The sequence below is a fragment of the Natrix helvetica genome, assembly GCF_964273705.1.
Source record: "Natrix helvetica genome assembly, chromosome: 1".
NCBI lineage: Eukaryota > Metazoa > Chordata > Lepidosauria > Squamata > Natricidae > Natrix > Natrix helvetica.
Window position 1 is genome coordinate 72,741,230 of NC_138548.1, and position 23,129 is coordinate 72,764,358.

A 23,129-nucleotide genomic window follows, 5' to 3' on the forward strand; every position below is an offset into this window, starting at 1 on the left:
TGGAAACTGGTAAGCCACCACACTCTCTACAACCTTCGCGAAAAAGGGAAGGTTGGAGACAGGACGATAATTGGCCAGCTCCAGAGGGTCCAGGGAAGGCTTCTTGATCAAGGGTCTCACCACCGCCTCTTTCAAGGCGGCCAGGAGAGACCCCTCGCTCAACGAAGCGTTCACTAGGCCCAGGAGCCAGTCTCGTGTAACCTCCCAGGATGCCAGTACAAGCCAGGAGGGGCACGGGTACAATAAACATGTGGTGGGTCGCAGTTGTCCACGCATTCTGTCCAAATCCTCGATGGCAACCAAGTCAAACTCCTCCCAGGTCGATTCCTCAAGACTCGCCACGGACGTCTCCATTGAACCACTGACAGGGACCCAATCCTTCCGGATTTGAGCGATTTTATCCTGCAGATATTTCCCAAATTCCTCTGCTCTGCCCTGTAAAGGGGCCTCCCGCGGCCTCTGAAACAAGAGGGAGTGGGACACCCGAAACAGGGCGGCAGGGCGGTTCTCTGCGGATGCAATGAGAGCGGCACAATATTGGCATTTGGCCACTCTCAATGCCACAAGGTACGTCCTTAAATGGGCTTGTGCCTGTGTTCGATCAAATTCGGAACGGGAGGATCTCCAATGACTCTCTAGGCATCTCTTGCGGCATTTCATCACCCTTAGCTCCTCAGTAAACCAAGGGGCCAGGGTGGATCGTTGCCGCCGGAGAGGCCGCAAAGGCGCCACCCGGTTCAAGGCCCCGGTAGTCGCATTATTCCACGCGACCACCAGGTCCTCTACCCGGGGGCGGGTCAGGGTTACAGGTGGTGGCCCAAGCTCCGTCTGGAACCTATCCGGTTCCATCAGGCGCCTGGGGCGGAACCATCTAATGCTTTCCGGTTCCGCCTCCCCGCAGCGGGAGGTAGCACCAGGGAAGTCAAGACGAAGGAGTGAGTGATCTGACCATGACAGGGGAGTGATGGTTAAATCCCCTCCTCCCAGATCACTCAACCACTGGCCAGAGACAAAAACAAGGTCCAGGGTGTGACCTCCCTCGTGTGTCGGGCCCTGAATCAATTGGGTCAGGTCCATGGCTGTCATGGAAGCCATGAACTCCCGAACCCCCTCTGATGCTTCTCCCATCGATGGTAGGTTAAAATCCCCCATCACTAAAAGTTTGGGGGTCTCAACCGCCACCGATGCGATCAGCTCGAGGAGTTCAGGCAGGGCCGCTGATGTATAGCGAGGAGCCAGGTATACTAACAGCAGGCCCAACTGTCTCCCAGGGCCCCATTTCACAACAAGGGATTCACATCCAGACGTCTGTGGCACAGTAGATTCCCTCGGCTCTAAATCCTCCCGAATAATTGCTGCCACCTCACCGCCCCTTCCCTGGGCCCTAGGCTGGTGAAATGCTCGGTAGCCTGGTGGGCACATTTCCACGAGGGGAAAACCTCCCTCGTGGCCCAACCAGGTCTCCGTTATTCCCGCGAGGTCCGGCTCCCACTCCGCAATTAGGTCGTGAATGAGGGGGTCTTATTAACAACGGACCTCGCATTGCATAACAACAGCCTCAGGCCCTGGGTCTGCAACTCCTGACCACCTAGAACGCGGGGGTTGGTACAAGCGACTGGGTGTAACCAGCACCCACGGTCTCCCAACCGACTACGAGTTCTTCTGTCCTCGCATCTGCCCCTCCCTACGACCGTTGGAATCAAAGAGCCCTGTATAGGAACGATATCCTCCCCCTCCTCCTCCCTTCCACTCCTTCCGCTCGCGACCACACCTAGTGACCTGGCTCTGTCATCGCTCTTGACCTCCTCCCACCCCCCAACCCCAGAATCCCTACAAATTCTTAAAAAATATTTTACTAAAAAACCCCTTAATTTACGCTTCCTCCACCTCTCAGGGTTAATAAACCCGTCCTCAAGGTGGGCCCTTGAAAGGGCTGGAGGCCAAACCTGCGAGAAAGGGGATTCCCGCAGCCGCAGTAATTCCGGCTTCGTGTACATAAAAATGGAATCATGAGGGTAAAATTAATTGGTAACAGGTGCTGGAGATGTAGATGTATCATAAAATCATTGTTTGTCGAGGAAGTTTTCCTTACCCAAGATGAAAGGGTGAGTTAGTGGGCTAGTCACCTAACCGGGTTTCACTCAGGAGGGTTTCAAAATGGTGTAGGAGCCGGCAAAGCAGATGTTCAAAAGATGTTTAAAAGCAAACGACAAAGTCAAAGTCAAAAGACGCGATGGTAGCATCAAAAGTTCAAACCAAGTTTCCAGGTTTGCCATTCAATTGTCTCTGCTCTGAGATGCTTTGCCCGGCTCACCCCTCCTCTAGCTGCTTTGTTCAGATCTTCCCACTTCTCACTTCTCACACAACGAGGCAGTCCTCCAGGTTTCTGACCAACGCCCAGGCTAGCACACCAGCACGCCAACACGCCAACAAACCAACATACTTGCAATCTTTCTTGTCATCTTTCTGTCTCTCCAACCTCTCCGTGCCTCTCGCCTCTCACCTCTCACGCCTCTCACACTCGTTTCTCTGTTCAGTGCTTGATGATCCGCTCCACGCTCCACGTCTGGCGCTCTCACCAGCCAGACGGGCTCGCTCCACGTCTGACGCTCTCACCAGCCAGACGGGCACCCACAGCCAAACGAGCACCCATTTCATGCCTCCGTTCTTCTCCGTTCTTCTCTTGTCGCCTCTCCTAGTCTCGTTTCTCTACTCAGCGCCCGAGCTCCACGGTCAGCTCAGCTCCAAGCTTCACACTCCACATCTGGCGCTCTCACTAGCCAGATGGGAAGCCACAACCAGACAGACATTCCACAGCTCCTTCTCCGCTCAATGGGATACCTCAAATGGGCTAATTTACAGATTGTGTCCAAAATCTTGGACACATAACTTGCTTAGAATTGAAGTTTGGCAAATGTTATGAAGCATTTTATGACAGAAGCATTATCATCAAGCAGTCTAATCACTTTTAAAGCCCTGAATGGATGGGCCACTAGGATTTCTATGGGAACACCTTTTCCACTCAGCTTTTTACTTACTCCATCCAATCCAGTGGTGGGTTGTTGCAGGTACGGCCCAGTACGGCTCTACCGGTAGTGGCCGGGAGCAGCTGAGTGTTCTGGTAGGGTGGCCTGTTTGGCCCATTTGCCTGCCTGCGCTCTAAAGGCTCTATTTATGCCAAAAGGCACATTGTGCATTCACGCACATCATGCGGAGCCTGCGCGTGCCCCAACAAGCAGCTGGGTGTTGCGGGGCGGTGGATTGCACATGCATGCGCAGTGCACATCACGCACATGCACAGCGCACAGCATGCCTGTGCAAGGACAAGCCGCAATCAGCGTACCGGTAGCGATGGTAAGAGCAACCCACCACTGATCCAATCACTGGAGGCAGTTCTTCTGAGTATCTCTACTCTGCAAGAAGTGAGAAGGGTTGGGATCTGATGAAATATTTTGACTATTTTGTTTGACTGTAAATCAATTTATACCCTTTGTTACATAGGGTAAGCTACAAATAACTGTATAAATAAAACTGCATAAACACTGAAAGACAATATGAATATTTAAATGTGTAAAATGAATTAATTCATACCCAAGAAGGCATGAGAACATATTTTGCTGTTGTTCTCTTGTTGTTGTTAGCAGTTGCCACACCTATTGAATTTCCTGGCAGGTCACTAAGCAGTGAGATTCAATACAGGCCATGTTCTTCCTGACTGAAGGGAAACTGGTTCTTGAATTACAAGCCCTGGGGCATGGAACATACTTAGGGAGCAGGCAGGAGCCAGGACTGTATCAGAATAAAAACAATACAGGCAGGATAGAACTGGAAACACAAGCAATGAATTCATGTTGCTATAGTTTTCTGCCAACTCATGAAGGGATGGAGAAATGTTTAGCATGCCAGTTTAAAAAGTGTCCCTCCCCCGGTTTTAATAATTAAAGTTGATTTTATACAGTATATATTTGTTATTTTGTTGCATTAACTGTCTGCTTGTTCCAATTTAAGATTCACCAAGTCAAAGCATTGAGTGACTACTGTAAAAAAGGTATTTGCTCAGAGCCTCAGGTGCGCAAATCTCACTGGGTCGTAGGCCGGCATACCTGTACAGTAATGTCTGTTATTGACAGAGGTGAATACAGTCATTAAAAGCTGTAGTTATGATAGTTTTCAAAATGCATCAAGGATGCTCAGCTTTTACTCAGTGAAAAAATATTCACTTGGCTTGTGATTGGTTTTCTGGGAGCCCTATTCCAAAATGTATTGGGTGGAACCCAGGCAAAAATAAAATCTGATTTACATTTAATTAAAATCAAATATAATTAGCATAATCACACTCCAAAAGTATTTAACACATTGCCCTCAAAGGGCTTGCAGGATTAAGGTTTCAGACTCTACAACTCTGACATAAATCCACTGAATAAAAATTCAAGTTCACCAAATGTTCACAACTACAATCTGGCATGTAAAAAAATATTTTTATTATGTAGAAAAAATACTGTTTCAGTAACAAAATGAACAAATCTTTGTGGAAAACATGAAATAAAGCTTCTTATGAAAAGCAAAACCATCAATTCCTGTAATTTCAAGAAAAGTGTCAATATTTGTCTTAAGAATCAAAAATTGGTTAAAATAACCACCTGTAAAATTACACTTGATAGGATGAATGTTTTTTCAAAGATTTCCATCTTCAAAGAATACTAATTGTACTCCTTAATCTGACGTAAATAGCATCGCCACAAATCACAACTATAATTTGACTAGTGATAGTTTCACAGGATTTGCTCACCATTAAAACTGCCTTAAACAAAATATATAGTAAAGAGTAGAACATTTAATTCAAATAACATTTTTTTATTCTTCCTACTAAAGAATTACTTTTCCCTCACAGGAAAAATAACAGAAATGCATGCAATCTTCAGCACAGCCTTTCTGTTTTTCAAATAGGGTCTTGCCAGTCCATTTTCTCTTTATCTTTAATGGCACACCGTCTTTGTTCTGGAATGAAATTAATCTATGACTGTTTCAAGGCTTTTCTTAGGTTGGTTTGTATAAAGCTAGATGCAAATGTTTCTCTCCCCCCCACCCCCAATGTCACATTATTGTCTCAGGTCAGGAGACATCTACCTATGTAAGAGTGGGCACTGAAAACTAATTTGTTTTTATAAATATAGCTCTATACCAAAATATAACTTTTGAGATAAATAAAACAAAATAAATTTCTACTCTTTTCTCAGTTAAAAAGTGTACATTGCAGAGTTCAGCTAGAAGGCTGCCTCTGCCATCTTGGGAGGGGGAAGGATAACTTTTGGAAGAACACTTTTCATTTATAAAATCAAAAATGAAATTAATTCAGTACCTAGTTTTTTTCACATTTTGCTCCTGGGATGCTCATGAAACTTTTTCATTAGAGCTTAACTCCCGATTTATTAGAAAACAAGACTCCATAGATCACATGAGTAAAGAAATATCTTAAATGAACTTCTAGGAGACTTTTAAATAAACTATGACTGAGAAAATCAGTGTACATCTATCAAATAATTAGCTGCAGCTGACATAATATGTCTCTGGGTTTTCTTCAATATATAAAAGCACTCTTTACTCCAATGGAATAAATAAATCTGCAATTTGTTAGGCCTTCTTAAATCTTCCATAAAGAACTGAAATTCATTCACAGTATGTTTTCAAAGAAGCACTTAGGTCCTGCTTTTTGCTTTCGTTTGCTTAAACCTAGTCTTAATGCTTTCAAAATAGCATCCATGTTGTTAAGGACATTATAGCAATTCAACTGTACTAGTCGGTCAAATTCATCAGATGTGTAGGTAAAGTTGAATGTCCGGTATGGTGAATCTTTTCCTTCTATTTGAAAATCAGCAAAAGTCTTTTCCTCTTCTGATTCACGTTCTATTCCTGTAAATAATGGAGGGAAGATTATATTTTCTGTGAGCATTAAATGCTAGCTTTGTTCTGAGAGGGGGATAGTATCAATGCTTAGATCTATCATTCAATGCACAACTATGTTTAACCTAAGTGGAACAAGACAAGGATGTGCCCGATTAAAGCACAATACAAATACATTTTGCTATAAAACACCCCTGTAAAAAATCTCTTAACATTTTTTGCAAGGAAGCAATTCCGCTTGTGTCCTATACATAGTTCTGCTTTATAGAACAAATTTGTTCGCAATGTTAAAAGGTTTATTGGATAGATTCTTTATAATGTGTAAAATACTGGTGCTTTTAGAGCAGCCTTTCATCACCTCAATTCCCTAAATATTGAACTAGAGTTTTTATTTCTAATCAGTATAGTGAAGATATTTTATATTTTAATTGGGTTTGGGTTTTTAATTGGGGATGTTTTTTAGGATTTTAGAATATATTTATTTCTTGTACAGCCTATCTCCTCCATCCAAATGTATTTAATTGTTTTATGATTGTATTTTTATCTGCATTGACTGTACACCGCCCCGAGTCCCTTTTTGGGAGAGGGGGCGGTCTAGAAATCCAAGAAATAAATAAATAAATAAATAAATAAATAAGATGGGATGATGGGGGCTATACTCCAGTATTAACTGAACATCAAACATTGGAAGATGTTGCTTTGGAACATCTCATTAATAAACTAAAAAGGTAAAAGTTTCCCTGTCCTGTTGTGTCCAACACAACATCTCTGTTTCTTAGCTGAGGGAACCAGCGTCATCCAAAGATGCCTTCATGATCATGTGGCCAGCTTGACTATATGATATATCATCTAATCAAGGAGAGAAGCAACTTAGAACTGAGGATAAATTTCCTGACAGTTAGAACAATTAATCAGTGGAACAGCTTGCCTCCAGAAGTTGTGAATACCCCAACACTGGAAGTCTTTAAGAAGATGTTGGATAGCCATTTGTCTGAAATGGTATAGGGTTTCCTGCCTAGGCAGGGGGTTGGACTAGAAGATCTCCAAGGTCCCTTCCAACTCTGCTATTGTATTGTATTGTATCTCATTAATTAGCAGCTGAAATATTAAATCCATAATCAGCATATAGGGAATAGTTAAGCGAGTCTTATTCATATAAGATTTAATAACACTTGCATCCCCGCCCCCCATGTGTGTGTGTAAAATTAGAGTCTTATTACATAAGAATAATCTTCTGCTTGGATTTGATTTGCAAATTTGCAACTTTATAATAGAATGTTGTGATGACACCCAGTTTATTTCCTCATAATAATAATAATAATATTTAATGCTTCTAGACCGCCCCCTCTCCCGCAAGGGACTCGGGGCGGTGTACAGTTCATACAATATATAACAGGATACAATAAAATTAAATTAAATATGTACAGTTGACAATTGACATGGAGGAGGTTAAAATGTAGTTAAAAGAACTGTACAAAGCAGATATAAAATAAATTCAAACCCCTAAAAACAAATACAGTAAATTAAAAAAAACCTAAAATAACCAGATATAATACATTTGCCAGGAGGGACAGTTGAATTATGCCAGGCCTGCCAGTCGGAACAGGTGGGTCTTCAGTTTTTGCCGGAAGGAGCGGAGGTCAGAAGTGGTTCTAATGTCGGGGGGGAGGTCATTCCAGAGGGTTGGGCCCATCACAGAGAAGGCCCTACTCCTCGGTGTCGCCCGCTGGCATTGCCTAGTGGACGGCACCAAGAGAAGTCCCTCCCTGTGTGAGCATATTGGCCGCAGGGATGTATGTGGGAGGATGCGATCCCGCAAGTAACTAGGTCCCGTGCCATGGAGCGCTTTAAAGATGGTAATCAGCACCTTGAAACGCACCCGGAAAACCACAGGCAGCCAGTGCAGCTCGCGCAGGAGAGGTGTTACGTGGGAGTACCTCGTACTCCCCATCACAGCCCGCGCGGCTGCGTTCTGAACTAACTGCAGTCTCCGGGCACGTCCCAAGGGCAGCCCCATGTAGAGAGTGTTGCAGTAATCCAGGTGGGACGTCACCAGCGCATGAGTGACCATGCGTAGGGCATCCCGGTCCAGTAGGGGGCGCAATTGGCGCACCAGGCGAACCTGGTGGAACGCCCCCCTTGCCACGGCTGCCACATGGTCATCCATTGACAGCCGGGCATCAAGGAGGATGCCCAAATTGCGCGCCCGTTCCACAGGGGGCAATTGTTCGCCCCCTATGGCCAGCAATGGGATCAGCTGGCTGAACCGAGGTGCCGGTAGCCACAGCCACTCAGTCTTGGAGGGGTTGAGTTTAAGTCTGTTGTCCCCTCATCCACATAGAGAGCTTTTGATGTTTTGTACAACAAATTTATGACAAAATCAAAGTTCAAAATATTCAACCAATCTAATGTTCTGCTACAATTGATAGCAAGATACATTACATTACATTAATTTTATTGATTAGCCCATGGGCCATAACAAAGTGCAAAGATACATTTAAAAATTAAAAAAATTCTTACCTGGCATTTTGTATTTACGGAATGTATCATTAACCAGAGGGAAGTGAAGGACTATGGGAGCCTTTGGGTTCTCAGCATCCATAAACAGATAACATTCCTTAGGACTTTCTTCATCTTCTTTATTAAAAAGTATTTGTGGAAAAGGGATGTCTCGTTCTCTACAGTATTTTTCAGTTAACTCCAAGATCTGTAGTAATACAATTTTTAAATAATTATTAAAGTCTTTTTAAAGTCTGCAATGTTCTTAATAAGTTTCATTAAACCGTATATTCCTACAAAGTATACTGAACAAGCTATGTACATGTGTAGTGCTACAAAGATACTTTATAGTCTTACTGGACAGGAAGAATGGCTAAGTTGTGGGACTAGACTTCAATGTCTAGAACACTTCTGCATCTTAAAAGAAAATCTAACACTGAATCTAATTTAAGTTGGAAGCCATTTTAATATATGGATTTCTACCACATTCAAAATTTGGGGTTGCTCTCTAGAAGTCTTAATATCTTGGTTTTATGAGAGTCCTTAATTTAGAAAATTAATTAAATGTATATTATAAATATTATAAAAAAATTAAAATTAGTACAATGAACATAATTTATCATCCACTATTCCTGATACTTTTATTATGATTATAGTTTAATAGTGATTTTCAGGTTTTTAAAACAATAAAAATACTCATCCATTCCCTCCAATATAATATACTTTTAATCACTCCATGAAATACTGAAAAATATGTCTTTAATGATATCCATATATCTCAAATTTATTCACCTAATGCTACTCTTTTCTCTTATAAATAGTGGTTTTTCCTATTTATACATTTTTCTTATGGTGTTAAGATTTTCTTGAAAAAATAAATGCAACTCAAAATGTTATACTTATGACCACAATTGAGCCCTAAATTTAAGTAAGGCTTTTGATGTGAATTTTGCCCATTTTACAACCTTTCTTGCCTCAGTTGTTAAGTGAATCACTGCAGTTGATAAGTTAGTAACTTGGTTGTTAAGTGAATCTGGCATTCTCATTGACATTGCTTGTCAGAAGATTGCAAAAGATTTTGACCTTGGGAAACAGCAACAGTCATAAATATGAACTAGCTGCCAAGCATCTGAATCTTTATGACACGATCATGAGGATGCTGGAGAGGTCATAACTATGGAAAACGACCATAAGTCACTTTTTTCAGTGCTGTTGTAACTTTGAACAGTCATTAAATGACTATTGTAAGTTGAGGACTACATGTACTAACTTTAACCCAACTTAATATACATATAAAATAAAATTAGCATCTTGAAGGAAGATGGACTTCGAGATGAAACATCTTGGTATGGATGGAAATTTCACACAGAGACCAGAGCAAAGAAAAACTCCCTTTGCACTTAATGTATCTTACCTCAAATGGTGCTTCCCAAGAATAATTAAATGATAAAATCACATCAACGTCTCTTTCTGGCTGAATTAGCAATGGAAAGGGAGAATTGATAGAAAAACCACCGTCTACTAAGTAAAGATTATCTTCCATCGGAGTCAACATGTTAGGAAAAGCATCTAAGTGTGTATCTGGAGTGGGGAGAAACAATATACTTCAGTCTTACTAATGAAATGGCACAAAAACTAAACCTTCTATGTAATCTAAAATATTTTAAAACTGAATGAAAGTTATTTATATCGGGATGGCGAAACTGGCTAAATTTTAAATATAATTATCTCATTAATAAGATGATTTGCCTAATGTGCATGCATTTCCTATTTAATTTGAAAACCTTGTGTTATTCAGATTGCTCTCCTCCTCCAATTCATACACACATATCCCAAAATAATTTTTACACCACAAACCTATAGAGGCTTACTAATCCAAAATTACCTTTTGAGATGACAAACTTTTTGAGGCTGATATAATCTCTGTGGAGGTATAAACCTTGCATGAAATTAAATGTTTCACCAGCAGTTACACGAGATTTGAAGAAGTCCTGGAAAATCTGTAGTAAGGGTCCACCTGGTATAACCAGACGTGTCTTCAGCCTCATAGGATCCCGGAAATGGAATCGTCGACTATCATCTGTAATCACGGACAATACTAAATATGGTTAAACAGTTCAAATCTACTTATTGCATCTACTCTGTGAGATATTAATAGCTTTGGAGCAATCAGGGAGTTCGACTATTACAAACACTAGTTACATTTGTTGGTCTTTTATAATGATTTTAGTGAGCAAATCATTTTCAGATCTTATCTAGATTTGGAAGTTTAGCAGACCCACTAAGCGTGGATTTGATTCTAAGACAGAGTCAGAGCTAGAGACTCTTTATATCTGAGATATAAAATCCATATTCTTGAATATCTTACTAGAATGTATTTATTTATTATTAACACACGTTTGTTACTAAAAACAGTATATTCTTATTGTTGAATAAGATACATTCCTCGTAGTACTGAGAAAGCTGATAGAAAAGCAATATATATACTGAACTAATATTAGGATTTTTATGAGGGACTACAACAACTGGATTTTAGCTACATCATCCACATAAACAGGGATTGGCAATTTCTGGGTTTGATCCTGACTGGCTCAAGTTTGATTCAGCCTTCCATCTTTCCAAGATTGGTAAAATGAGAAACCCAGATTGTTGGGGGGCAATAAGTTGGCTCTGTAAACTGCTTACTGAGGGCTATAAAAAGACTTGTGAAGCGGTATATAAGTCTAAGTGCTATTGTTATTGCTATTGCTATCCACATAAGCAGGGATCGGCAATTTCTTGGTTTAGGAAGGCAATATCTTTCCCCAAGCAGCTTAAGAGTTAGAACCAAATTTTCAACTTTCCCCCCAACACATATATACACTTTGGCCAACTGTAAAAAAAAAAAGGAGTAAAAGTCCTCTGAGAGGTAAAATGGGAGAAAAACATGATGCCAAATTATAACCCCAAAATTCAAGAACAAAAATTCTCCTCAAAAATAGTGAAGAATAAATAATGAGCATGCCAACTTTCAGCTGCGTATTGGGTAGCAAGGGGGGAGGGATTTAGAGGTAGAAGGAGGAGCAGTTTTTCAAGAATTATATTAGATAAGGAGAAACAAAATTAACAGTTTCAACTAGTGCAGGGGTGTCCAAACTTGGGAACTTTAAGACTTGTGGACTTCAACTCCCAGAATTCCCCAGCCAGCCATGCTGGCTGGGGAATTCTGTGAGTTGAAGTCCACAAGTCTTAAAGTTCCCAAGTTTGGACACCCCTGGATTAAGGCATCAGGCTAAAATTCAGGAGACTGTGAGGTCCTGCCTTTGGCATGAAAACCAGCAGGGTAACTTTGCCCCAGTTACTGTTGCTCAGCCCAACTCATAAGATTGTTGTCATGAGGTAAATAGGAGAAGGAAGGAGTATAAGGTATGTTCTTGAGTTATTGTTATGCTAAATTATTTATAAAAATAATAAAGGTGGGATAAAAAAAACATGCCCATGGCAAAGTCATAGTTAAGAAAAGTTCACACACCCAAAAATAAAATCTAGCATTACAGTATTAATTACTATGCAAATTGACCTTACTCACCTATTACTTTGACTACATCTCCCAATGTTTCCAGAAAGCTGAATCCTGTGCCAACTACCTTCAAACAGACATCGTCCAAACTAGCAGCAAAAGCACTTCCCCACATTCCTGTAGAGTACACAAAACGGGGTTTGAACCAGAGGTGGTATTTGGCAGGTTCTGACCAGTTCTGGAGAGAAGCAACTTAGAACTGAGGAGAAATTCCCTGACAGTTAGAACAATTGATCTGTGGAACAACTTGCCTCCAGAAGTTGTGAATGCCCCAACACTGGAAGTCTTTAAGAAAATGTTGAATAACCATTTGTCTGAAGTGGTGTAGGGTTTCCTAGGCAAGGGGTTGGACTAGAAGACCTCCAAGGTCCCTTCTGTTATTCTATTCTATTCTAGCCGGTAGCAGAAATTTTGAGTAATTCGGAGAACCGGTAAATATTACCTCTGACTGGCCCCTCCCCCATCTATTATCTGCCTCCCGAGTCACAGCTGATCCAGAGGAAATGGAGATTTTGCAGTATCCTTCCCCTGCCATGCCCACCAAGCCATGCCCACAGAATTTGTAGTAAAAAATTTGAATCCTATGCCTGGTTTGATCCTAGGCATGTTGTAAGTGGTGCTGTGAACTGAGATTTTAATTTAATTTATGCAGGTCCTTCTGTAGCTTCAAAAGTTAGCATGCAAGGTTATTTCAAAGGAACAGAGATAAACTAACAAAAAGATTATAATACATTGTGTTTTCAGTAATTGACTTTAAAGATGCAGTTAATGGCTGACACTGGATGTTACTAGCTGCTTGGTTACTTTTAAAGATTATGTATCCTAGTGTACCATATTTACACTTCAAAAAATAAATGTGGATTACACTTTCTGTCCAAAATGCTGTATTATTCATCAGATAGCAAAAACTCTGCCAGTAGCTATTATTATTAAAAGCAAAACATTCAAGTTTTTAAAAGTGATATAAAGAATTAGTTTCAATCTGAGATTTACTCCTGACAGATTTAATACCCTTCCTCAATTTCATTTCCCAAATGTTGGAATTACAACTCTCCTCATCTTCACGTATTGGCTTTTATTTTGTTTAATAAAGGACAGTTTACATTTTTTTAAAAATCAAATAAGAAATACTTTGTGCAAGTTTCACTAGTGCTTGAGATGAAACTTCTTCTTCAAACAAATTGTTTTTATTCTCAAACACAGCATCTATTTACTATTTTGGCAATTAGAAACATGTGGTTATTGTGCTGTTATAAAACAATGTGGACATGTGAAAAATGATTTCTGGTTTGTTTAAATGTAGCAGGGTGATGAAGGATCATTTATAATAGCTGGTGAAGTGCTAAAAGTATTTGGAAGCTATAGTTGGAATGACTTCAGCCTTCAGATTTTAATATCATGCTAGTTTCCACATAGTACTAACCCATGGTTTATTTTAACTATGGCTTATTAATAAGATGAAATAAAATAAACCACATCATGGCTTAATGCTGTGTATGAACCTAGGTCAGGACTAAAAATATCATTTAGGGATGAATGAAGAAGTGATACAGAATGTCACTTGGCCAAGGATATGCAAGATATATTGACAGGTATTTCTAAGGCTAAGCCTCGGAGAAAGCTAATCTTTCAATTATAGAGCTAAAAGAGACACTTCCTGCCAACTCTCAAAAAGAATTATGAATTCACCCACCCATAAAAGATCAATGTAGATATTATCAGGTACGCAGATAAACTATGTTGTCAGAGGATTCTTTGTTATAATGCCCATAATAAAACAGATTTAATAGCAAACAAATGTGTATCATTGCCAATATGATCTGCAAAGATATTTTTTTCTCAATTTGAACTATCTAATCCTAGAAAAAGTTATTCAATAAAACTCCTCTGAGCCAGAAGTAAAGCTTTATAAGAAAGCTTTATGAATATATTTGCCTTTGGATTAAGTACAATAAACTCTGAAATACATACCCTGCAAATAGCAGATCCTGGGCTCAGGATGCTTCTTAATCAGCCGTCCCATGAAAAACTCACTATCAAAATCTTCTGTTCGAATAAAAGCACCATATTTGCGGAATCCAACTTCATATGGTGTGAACTCACACCACTCTAAAAAGAAAACACCAGCATACTGAAAAAATTAAGCAAAATCATCGTGTTCCGATTCAAGCCAAAAGTCCTGTCTTTACATTCACGTGTTCATTACAATAAAAATTATACACCAAAGCCACTATGTAATATTGTGCAACTGCTACAAAACTGCTAATTCCGAAGACAGGGGTGTCAAACTCGCGTTGTCATGACAGCATCACATGACCTATCGTGACTTTTCCCCCTTCACTAAACCGGGCATGGGCGAGGCCAGCGCATGACGCATCTAGCCTGCTGGCTGCAGGTTTGACATCCCTGTCCTAGAAGATAAAATCTGCCCCAGATTTTATAAGAAAGAAATACACCTGCCTTATTATACCTGCAAAGTCATCACCACGAACATTGGGCCTCACATTTACAGCTGCGTAGATTGGGTAGGGATTCTGCCCATATTTTACAGCTTCCTGCTGATCAGACAATTTTGACTGGTCTTCCTAAACAAAAGAAATGAATCACAGGATATATCATTTTGGCAGTGAAGTTAGAGCTCATACCTTATGCACACATGTTAGTCACCTACATTTTCAGTAAGAGAACAAGATACGGCCAATATGTTCCTATTGATTAAATGGCTATTGTCAGGCATAAAAGATCAGGTCCACACATGAAGGTTCAATTAAAGTGATTTATTGCTCATAATAGCACTTCTGCTCAGGATTCTTCTCAACTAATGGTCAGCACTTGTTTGGATTTAGATAGAAAGCCACAGTTCTCTATGAATATTCCTTTAGATCAGTGGTTCCCAACATCGCGCTTAGGCCCCACAGGGGGGAATTTTGATTTTTAATGGGGGGGACAATTTGAACCTTGTTTAAACCAAGTTAATGGCCTTTTAGGCTTCCTCCGCATGAGTACCATATTTTTTGGAGTATAAGACGCACCTTTTTCCCTCACAAAAGAGGCTGAAAATCTGGGTGCGGCTTATACACTGAATACAGCATTTTTTGCCTCCCGAAACCCCGCCTCTTTGACCAAAATGGCCTTGCATAGCTTCTAGGAAGCTTTTAGAGAGCTCCTGAGGGCTGGGGAGGGAAGAAATGAGCAAAAAATGGTCCATTTGTTGCTCAATTTTACCCACCCCTCAAGCCCCCAGGAGCACTCTATAAGCTTCCTAAAGGCTATCCATGCTCTTCTTTTTTCTTTTTTCTTTTTTTACAAAAAATGGGCCTGTTTTTGCGAATGGGCCGTTTTTTGCTCATTTTCGCCCCCCCCCCTCCCGAGCACTCTGGAAGCCTCCTAAAAGCTATTCATGCCTTTTGGGGGGGAATGGGCCCATTTTCAAACGGGCCATTTTGGGGAGGTTTGCAGAGTGCAAAAACTTTTTTTTTATTTGCCTCTTCAAAACCTTGGTGTGTCTTATATTCCGGTGCATCTTATACTCCAAAAAATATGGTAGTTTACTTTTTGAGTAAAGTAAGAATTATATGTCATGGGGGGGAAAAAACATCAGGATTTTAGAGATGTTTAGGTAGGGCATGGCCAAAAAAAGGTTGGGAACTACTGCTTTAGATAGAAAAAGTGTCTGGAGAGTTAGCAGTGGCCTTGCAATATTCTCTACATTTATAAGTAAAGCAGCAAAATGTGTCTAATGAAAATCTGCAGCTTTTCAACAGGCAGTGCTCAACGAGAAAGTCTTGTTCCAGCTGTCTTGTTCTATCCTCTTTAGGCATGTAGAGACAAAGTCTTGCCTCAAAAGAAGAAACACACTCCAAGCCAAAAGCTGTTTCCCCCCTCCTGTCCCATTTCATGTTCTCCTGCCTTCAATCATTTCAATAATCAATTCAGAATTGGACAGTTACATGAGATTAGGGTTTTTAAAATAAGCACTTACTAGAATCTCTGTTTGTTTTAGGATTACAAGGAGAAAAGAGTATTAGTATGGTTCAAGCAGGAACAAATTTGAAGGAATTTAAAACACTAAGTCTTCTAAGAAGGTAAATAATAAAGATTCCAAATGTATAAGTCTCACCTTCTGTTGCAGGAAGTACTCAATAATAAGGCCCCACAGATCGGTGAAAGATACTTTCCGCCCATCATTTTCCATAGCATTCAATTCCTGGAAATAGTACTTCATATGCTCTGAGGAAAAAGCTGCTACTTTACTGCTGGATATTTTATCCTGAGCATTGCTGATTGGACACTTGAGATCTTTCTGTGACCATTCGGGGTCTTGATACAATACTGATAAACACCTACAAAAAAATTGATGACAAAAGGATTTTTTCAAATTTTGATTCAGATCTTTAGCATTAGATGGATACACTCTGAAACAGTGCAGGAAAATTATTGAAGTGTAGCCAAGTCCAAAACTTCTCATAAGAGGGGAAAAACTCCCCAGAGGCAACTGGACTTTCTGGTTTTTCTTTGAAGATGTTTCACTTCTCATCCAAGAAGCTTCTTCAGCACTGGTGGGGAATGGAAGGATTTATATGTTGGTCAATTGCATTATTTTAGAGAGTCGTTGAGGCCAACTGGCGGCTTATCTGTGTTGTCAGGGTCACCTGAGTAGCGCAAATGGGTGTGGAACCTTCTTGGAACTGTTGAAAGGACTGTGTTGTAGACTGGAGATAGATGATGTCTTTCAACAGTTCCAAGCTCCACAAGACTATTCAGGTTACTATGCCCAACAAGGCTACTCAACTTGCTGTTAAGTATTGTTGCCCAACTAAGCTACACATTCACAAGGTACTCACATACACTCTCAATACATGTGTTCAGGCTGCGTTAGAGTAGGTGGGAAGCAGACTCAGAACATCCCCTGCTCCAACAAGAATTGTATGTAATTTCAGGGGTCTGGGTTCATTACAGTCTTCTCTTTATACCCAGCTCATTTACTCTGAATCCATGTGCATGGTACCAAGTGCATGGTGGCACATTGGTTAGAGTGCAGTACTGCAGGCTACTTCAGCTGACTGCTAGCTGCAGTTCAAATCTCACCGGCTCAAGGTTGACTCAAACTTCCATCCTTCCGAGGTGGGTAAAATGAGGACCCAGATTGTTGGGGGCAATAGGCTGACTCTGTAAACCGCTTAGGGAGGGCTGTAAAAGCACTATGAAGCAGTATATAAGTGCTATTGCTACTGCTATATTGCCCTGGTCTTGTCAGGAACTTCACCTTCTTTCTTCCTGTTCCATGACTCCATGAAAAGTGCAATCCACTACATTCCTAATGCCTACTGATGTTCTACCTGGTATCACCAACAATAAATCATTCATATACGCACACTCAGCATCTTTCCTTATCATAGTACGCACATTCCAGCAACGTGAGTTCATGAAAGGACTATATTATGGTTGTATTACCGACCCTATATATTCATAACTTATATTGTATTTATGATATATTCATATCACACAAAATATGTAAGAGGTGGCAGCAGCAGGGCAACAGCATTGGGGGGGGGGGGGCAGAGGAGCAGCTCTCTAAATCAGTCACAGATTCTCATGTGGCTGTTTGGGAAAATTAATTGCCTATCCCTCATTGATACCATTTATGGGCTGTCCCAGTCATGCTATCTAACATGATATATTTGGGCACCATATTATCTATCATACCATTGGCCTCCGAAATGAGAAAATAAATATAGGAGAATCATTGGAAGATAACCAAATTTATGAAAAATTTGCTTTTTCAAAAGATCTCATAGGGTGATAAATAGATAATGCATAAGAACAAAGAACATTAAAAAATTTTCAACACCCAAGGAGAGGCATATAGTGCATATAAAGGCACAGAACTGTGCAATCCAAATGCGGCATTGGTTATTACCTGATACGCCCCTTCTCTGGACAGGTGGAGACAGCACTTATGCATGGGTTAACTCAGTCAGTAACCAATAGAACTGAGTCTACCAAATTGATGACATTGCCTCTGAGGAGCATGCTCCTGCTTTTCTTGACGAAGGAGATAAGTAGACTGCTGTGCGCTGAACAATCGCTTTCCGTCCTGTGACTTCACAACAAAGCGCCCTTTGCGAAGTAGGCCAGGACCCAAATGGGTGGGGATCACCGATGTCTCCACCTGCCCAGAGAAGGGGTGTATCAGGTAAGAACTAACGCCCCATTCTCCAAAGTTGGTGGAGACAGTGGCCATGCATGGGACGTACCAAAGCTGACATATCCCCGGGAGGGAATGGGTCTGGCCTAGGAGCTGGAAAAAGGAAGAACTTGCTGAAGGACCCGCCTTCCAAAGGCTGCATCCACCGATGCATACCGATCCACCTTATAATGTCGTATAAATGAATTAGGAGTAGACCAGGTAGCCGCCTTGCAGATCTCTTCCAACGAGGCCTGCTGCGCCCACGCCGCTGATGTAGCCGCGCTGCGCGTGGAATGAGCCGTAATGTTGGATGGAGACGTGAGGTGATGCGTGATATAAGTCTTTGCAATGGCAGATCTGATCCAGCAGCCAATCATAGATGGAGAAGCTTTCAACCCCTTGTTGATAGGGTGGAAAGGTACGAAGAGGACTTCGCTGCATCTGAAGACTGCCATCTTGGCGATGTAAATCTTAAGAGCACGCCTGACGTCTAGTTTGTGCCATTTGCACTCCAGACTGTGAAATGGAGCAGGGCAGAAATTTGGTAGAGTGAGACCCAGAGAGCGATGAAATGCTGAATTTACTTTCAGGACAAAGGTGGGGTCGATGTGAAGGACCACACGGTCTGGGTGGAACACACACAAGTCAGCACGGATGGAAAGAGCTGCCAGTTCTGAAACCCTTCGCACAGATGTTATGGCCACCAGAAAGGAAGTTTTAAGCGTGAGGTGATGCAAGGAGGCCAACCTGAGAGATTAGAAGGGCGGGTCAGTGAGAAAGTCAAGGACTTTGGTCAGATCCCACGAGGGGAATTGGTGTATAACAGGAGGGCAGAGATTAAAAGCCCCCTTAAGGAACCTGCGGACATGAGGGTGCAAGGAGAGGGGTTCGTCTCGGTGAAGTGAGAGAACCAAGGAAAGAGCCAACACCTGCCGCTGTAAAGTGTTCAGGGAGAGCCCCTTATCAAGCCCCTGTTGCAAGAACTCCAATAGTTGGGGAACCGACGCCTTCAGAGGATCCTCCCCTCGAGACTTGCACCAAGCAACGAAGGTCTGCCACGTAGATTCGTAGATTCTATTAGTGGCTGCACGGAGGGAAGCCTGAATAGTTTGAATTACCGTCGCAGAAAGGTTAGCCGCCCTCAAGACCGCCCGCTCAGCCTCCAAGCGGTTAGGCGGAGCCAGAGCAGGTCAGGATGGTGAATGGAGTCCTGATGAAGGAGGGACTGTATCATTGGGAGAAGCCACTGAGGTTCCACAGAAAGATTGACCAGGTCTGTGTACCACGGTTGATGCGGCCAATGGGGCACACTTAGAATGAGCTCAGCCTTCTCTTCTATCATTTTCCAAATCACCCTCTGTATCAGGGGGAAGGGAGGGAAGGCATACAGGAGACCGTGAGGCCACCTGCACCAAAAGGCATCCGTCCCTTCTGCTCCTGGTATTGTGTAGCGAGACAGGTACCTGGGCAGCTGTTTGTTGGATGCCATTGCGAAGAGATCTAGCGTCGGAGTCCCGTACCTGGATGACAGCTGGTGGAAAATGCGACGATTCAGGCTCCACTCTGCCGGATTGATCATTGTGCGGCTCAACCAGTCTGCCCTGGTGTTGTCGGACCCCGAGATGTGTTGGGCGTGGAGAGAGAGAAGGTTGGCTTCCACCCTGGTTCCTAGACGAAAGGCAGACTCCATGAGAGACACTGCTCTCGTCCCCCTTGGCGGTTGACATGCGCCTTGGCCGTAGTGTTGTCTGTCCGAATTAGCACATGTGTGTTTCGAAGAGAGGTTTGGAAATGAAGGAGGGCCAGATGGATGGCCCTCAACTCTAGCCAATTCATACTGTGGGATAGGTCGGAATCGGACCAGAGACCTTGAGCTACCTGATCCTCCAGGTGAGCTCCCCAACCTGTCAAACTCGCATCCGTCGTAACTACGAGACGCGGAGGTTCCCTGAAGAGGGAGCCCTGAGCAATGGCCGGAGAAATTCACGCCCAAACAAGATGGCCACTGAGGCTACAGAGCCTATGGGCTGGCGCCACAAGGTAGCCAAAGCCGCGAAGTGCACATGGGCGTCAGAGGCCCTGCGGCAAGGCTGTGGAGCCAAGGGCGAAGCCGCGGTGGTCTAGCGGCAGCAGGAGAGAGCGGAGGAATGGTGGCGAGGCGGCAGCGGTGGCAGTGGCGGCGGCAGCGGCAGCGGTGGCAGCAGCAGTGGTGCTTCCCAGCGACTTTTGGAGGCACCCTGTGGTGTCCAACAGCTTCTGGTGGTGGCGGTTAGCAGCGTTGGCAGCAAGGGAGAGCCAGGGGAAGCCAGCAGAGGCGGCAGCGCTGAGCAGAGCCTCCAACAGCTATTGCAAAACTGCACTGCTAGGCAGGGAGCCTCAGAAGCCCGGAGGCAAGTTCGGAGGCAAAAGCCTCGAAGAAGCCCTGGCAATGTGTCTTCAGCAGCCCAGGGGCTATTGAGAGTCCTGCCTCCAAAGGAGATCCAGTAGAATATTATTCTCTGTCCTTCCAATTTAGATGATTTTTTTCCTTTGAGTAAAAGCCAATTAAATCTAATTAGAATAGTCAATTATTAAATACTAGTTGAGGAGAAAGCAATTAGCACAGCCAGTTCCTTAAAAAAGTCTAAAAAAAGCGGGAGCATGCTCCTCAGAGGCAATGACATCACTTTGGTAGACTCAGTTCTATTGGTTACTGATTGAGTTAACCCATGCATGACCGCTGTCTCCACCAACTTTGGAGAAATAACATATCTAAACAATAGTCAGAAAAGAAAAGGAATATTATTATTTTAAGAATCTAAGTTTGGGAGGTAATTATGTATATGTTCAAGCAGTAGGATGAAACCTGATTTTAGCAAATGCTCCAAAGATCAAAACAATATATTGTTATTATAGTTTCAATATAAGAAATACCTACCATAGATACATACCATGTAGAACCAGAAATTCCAGAAAGATATGTAATAGAATCCAGAAGATTTAGCTGTTGAAGACCAAGCAAACTTCCATAAAATGATGACAGTGCTCTTACCCCTCCCCCAGATCCCAGGACTGCTACAACAGGTACCTTAAGAAAAAAGGAGATGTGAGAAAGCTCAAATTATTATGTAAAAGTCAATGAAGACACCTATTATTAATTATGATAGATATTTGAAGAACGTTTGCAAAACGTAGTATTTTTGAGAGCCAGTGTCTCACTTAAACTATATCTAATAATAAATGAGTATACATTTTTCACTAATTCTAATTAAGTGACATACCTCATTGTTACTGAGATCCTCTCTCAATTTGAGTATGCTGTTTAGTCCCTTAGATACGATTTTCTTTCTTTTTTCCAAAAATTCTCTCTCTTCTTTACAAAGATCAAAACCAAGACGTACATCAAGATCCTTGGTGCTAGTTTAGAGAGTAATATTAAAAAGAGGCAAAGAAATGAGAATTTTTAAAAGTATACTCCATGTAGTACCACTGAAGAAAGATATCTCAATTATTTCTCAATTCAGAAAATGGGAAAGTTATAAATAGATTCCTGCACCTAAATCCAGCTGATAGACAATAGTGAACTGAATCAAGCAATACTCTGATTTTATGCACTCCAATCCACTATTGTCTCAGACCAAATGAAATCATATAAACATTTTTAGTTTATTAATAAAAGAACATCAGGAACAAATATCCCAAGTTAACAGCAACACACATATACTTGCAATGTGTTACAGTATATCATTCTAACTTTAAATATTTGGGACTGACTCATGGCAAAACTATTAGAAATAAGATTGCATTTTGGATAAAATTCTTAACCAGCAAAAATAAATGTAAGTAAAAAAAATGGGAAATAGACTTTGTGGATTATCAGAAGACAAAAAAGTCTTGTTTAAAAATCTTAAAACCATGGCCATATTCAAAAGGTGGGGGAGGGAATGAAAAGCATATACACGGGACATTAGAAATGGAGAGAGAGTGAAAAGAGGGAAGGGAAAGAGGATAACTATCTGTCTATTGATCTATTGATCTATCACAAAATCTATCTGACAAGCAAAGAAGTGACATTGGGAAATTTTGTTGCAAAATCTTTAGTGTTCATATATATATATATATATATATATATATATATATATATATATATATATATATATATTTGTTTTCGTAGATTTTCACGGGTGTAGGTATGCTGGTTTTGTTGTATTCGGGTCTTTTCCCGTGTAAGGTTGAGATTGTCTTTGCAACGTTTCGGCAGGATCACACCTGCCATCTTCAAGCCCACAGCTTGAAGATGGCAGGTGTGATCCTGCCGAAACGTTGCAAAGACAATCTCAACCTTACATGGGAAAAGACCCGAATACAACAAAACCAGCATATATATATATATATATATATATATATATATATATATATATATATATATATATATATATATATATATATATATATATATATATATATATATATATATATATATATATATATATATATATATATATATATATATATATATATATATATACACACATACATATATTAGTAATTTAAATGTAAATATTGCTTAGCTCCTAGTGATTTTTCTTTGATTTACAGGTGTAAATCCAAAAAAAAATGAAGTCCAAGAGCAATGTCCAAATGAAAGTTTGTAAGTATAAGCCAGCACCCATCTGCAAAGAAGGATTCACTCACATTTCTTCAGCTTTCACTTTGAGATCCACACTTAGACCCTAAAAGGAAAGACAACAGATTCTGAAAGAAGTTACAAGGGGGGAAAAACACTGATTCAGTAATTAATTTTACAAAAGGCTTTGTTGACCTGGGTTTTCCCAAGGGGCTAGGGCTAGAATGATAATAGACTTATGTGTGCTTTATGCTGTTAGATTTTTTAAAAATAAGCTTTTTATTGATTTTTGTCTGTTCACTGTGTCTTTTTTCCTGTTCACCATTCAGAATATGTTGGTTAAGGGGTGGAGTCACATAAATTTGATAAATGAA

General features: G+C 41.2%; 1 protein-coding gene across 1 annotated transcript in view; it reads right to left on the reverse strand.

Annotated features, from left to right (window-relative positions):
• Positions 1–4,465: 4,465 nt before the first annotated feature.
• LOC309393725 (cytosolic phospholipase A2 zeta-like) overlaps positions 4,466–23,129 on the reverse strand; it is a 28,525-nt gene continuing 9,861 nt past the window's right edge. Inside the window, exons 10-20 of the mRNA XM_081956220.1 lie at positions 22,824–22,861; positions 21,410–21,545; positions 21,080–21,216; positions 16,080–16,302; positions 14,430–14,544; positions 13,931–14,068; positions 11,969–12,076; positions 10,286–10,480; positions 9,815–9,981; positions 8,422–8,608; positions 4,466–5,910 (exon numbers count right to left, since the gene is read on the reverse strand). Coding sequence (XP_081812346.1) covers positions 5,672–5,910; positions 8,422–8,608; positions 9,815–9,981; positions 10,286–10,480; positions 11,969–12,076; positions 13,931–14,068; positions 14,430–14,544; positions 16,080–16,302; positions 21,080–21,216; positions 21,410–21,545; positions 22,824–22,861 — 1,683 coding nt within the window. The 3' untranslated portion in view covers positions 4,466–5,671. The remainder of the gene's footprint in view (positions 5,911–8,421; positions 8,609–9,814; positions 9,982–10,285; positions 10,481–11,968; positions 12,077–13,930; positions 14,069–14,429; positions 14,545–16,079; positions 16,303–21,079; positions 21,217–21,409; positions 21,546–22,823; positions 22,862–23,129) is intronic.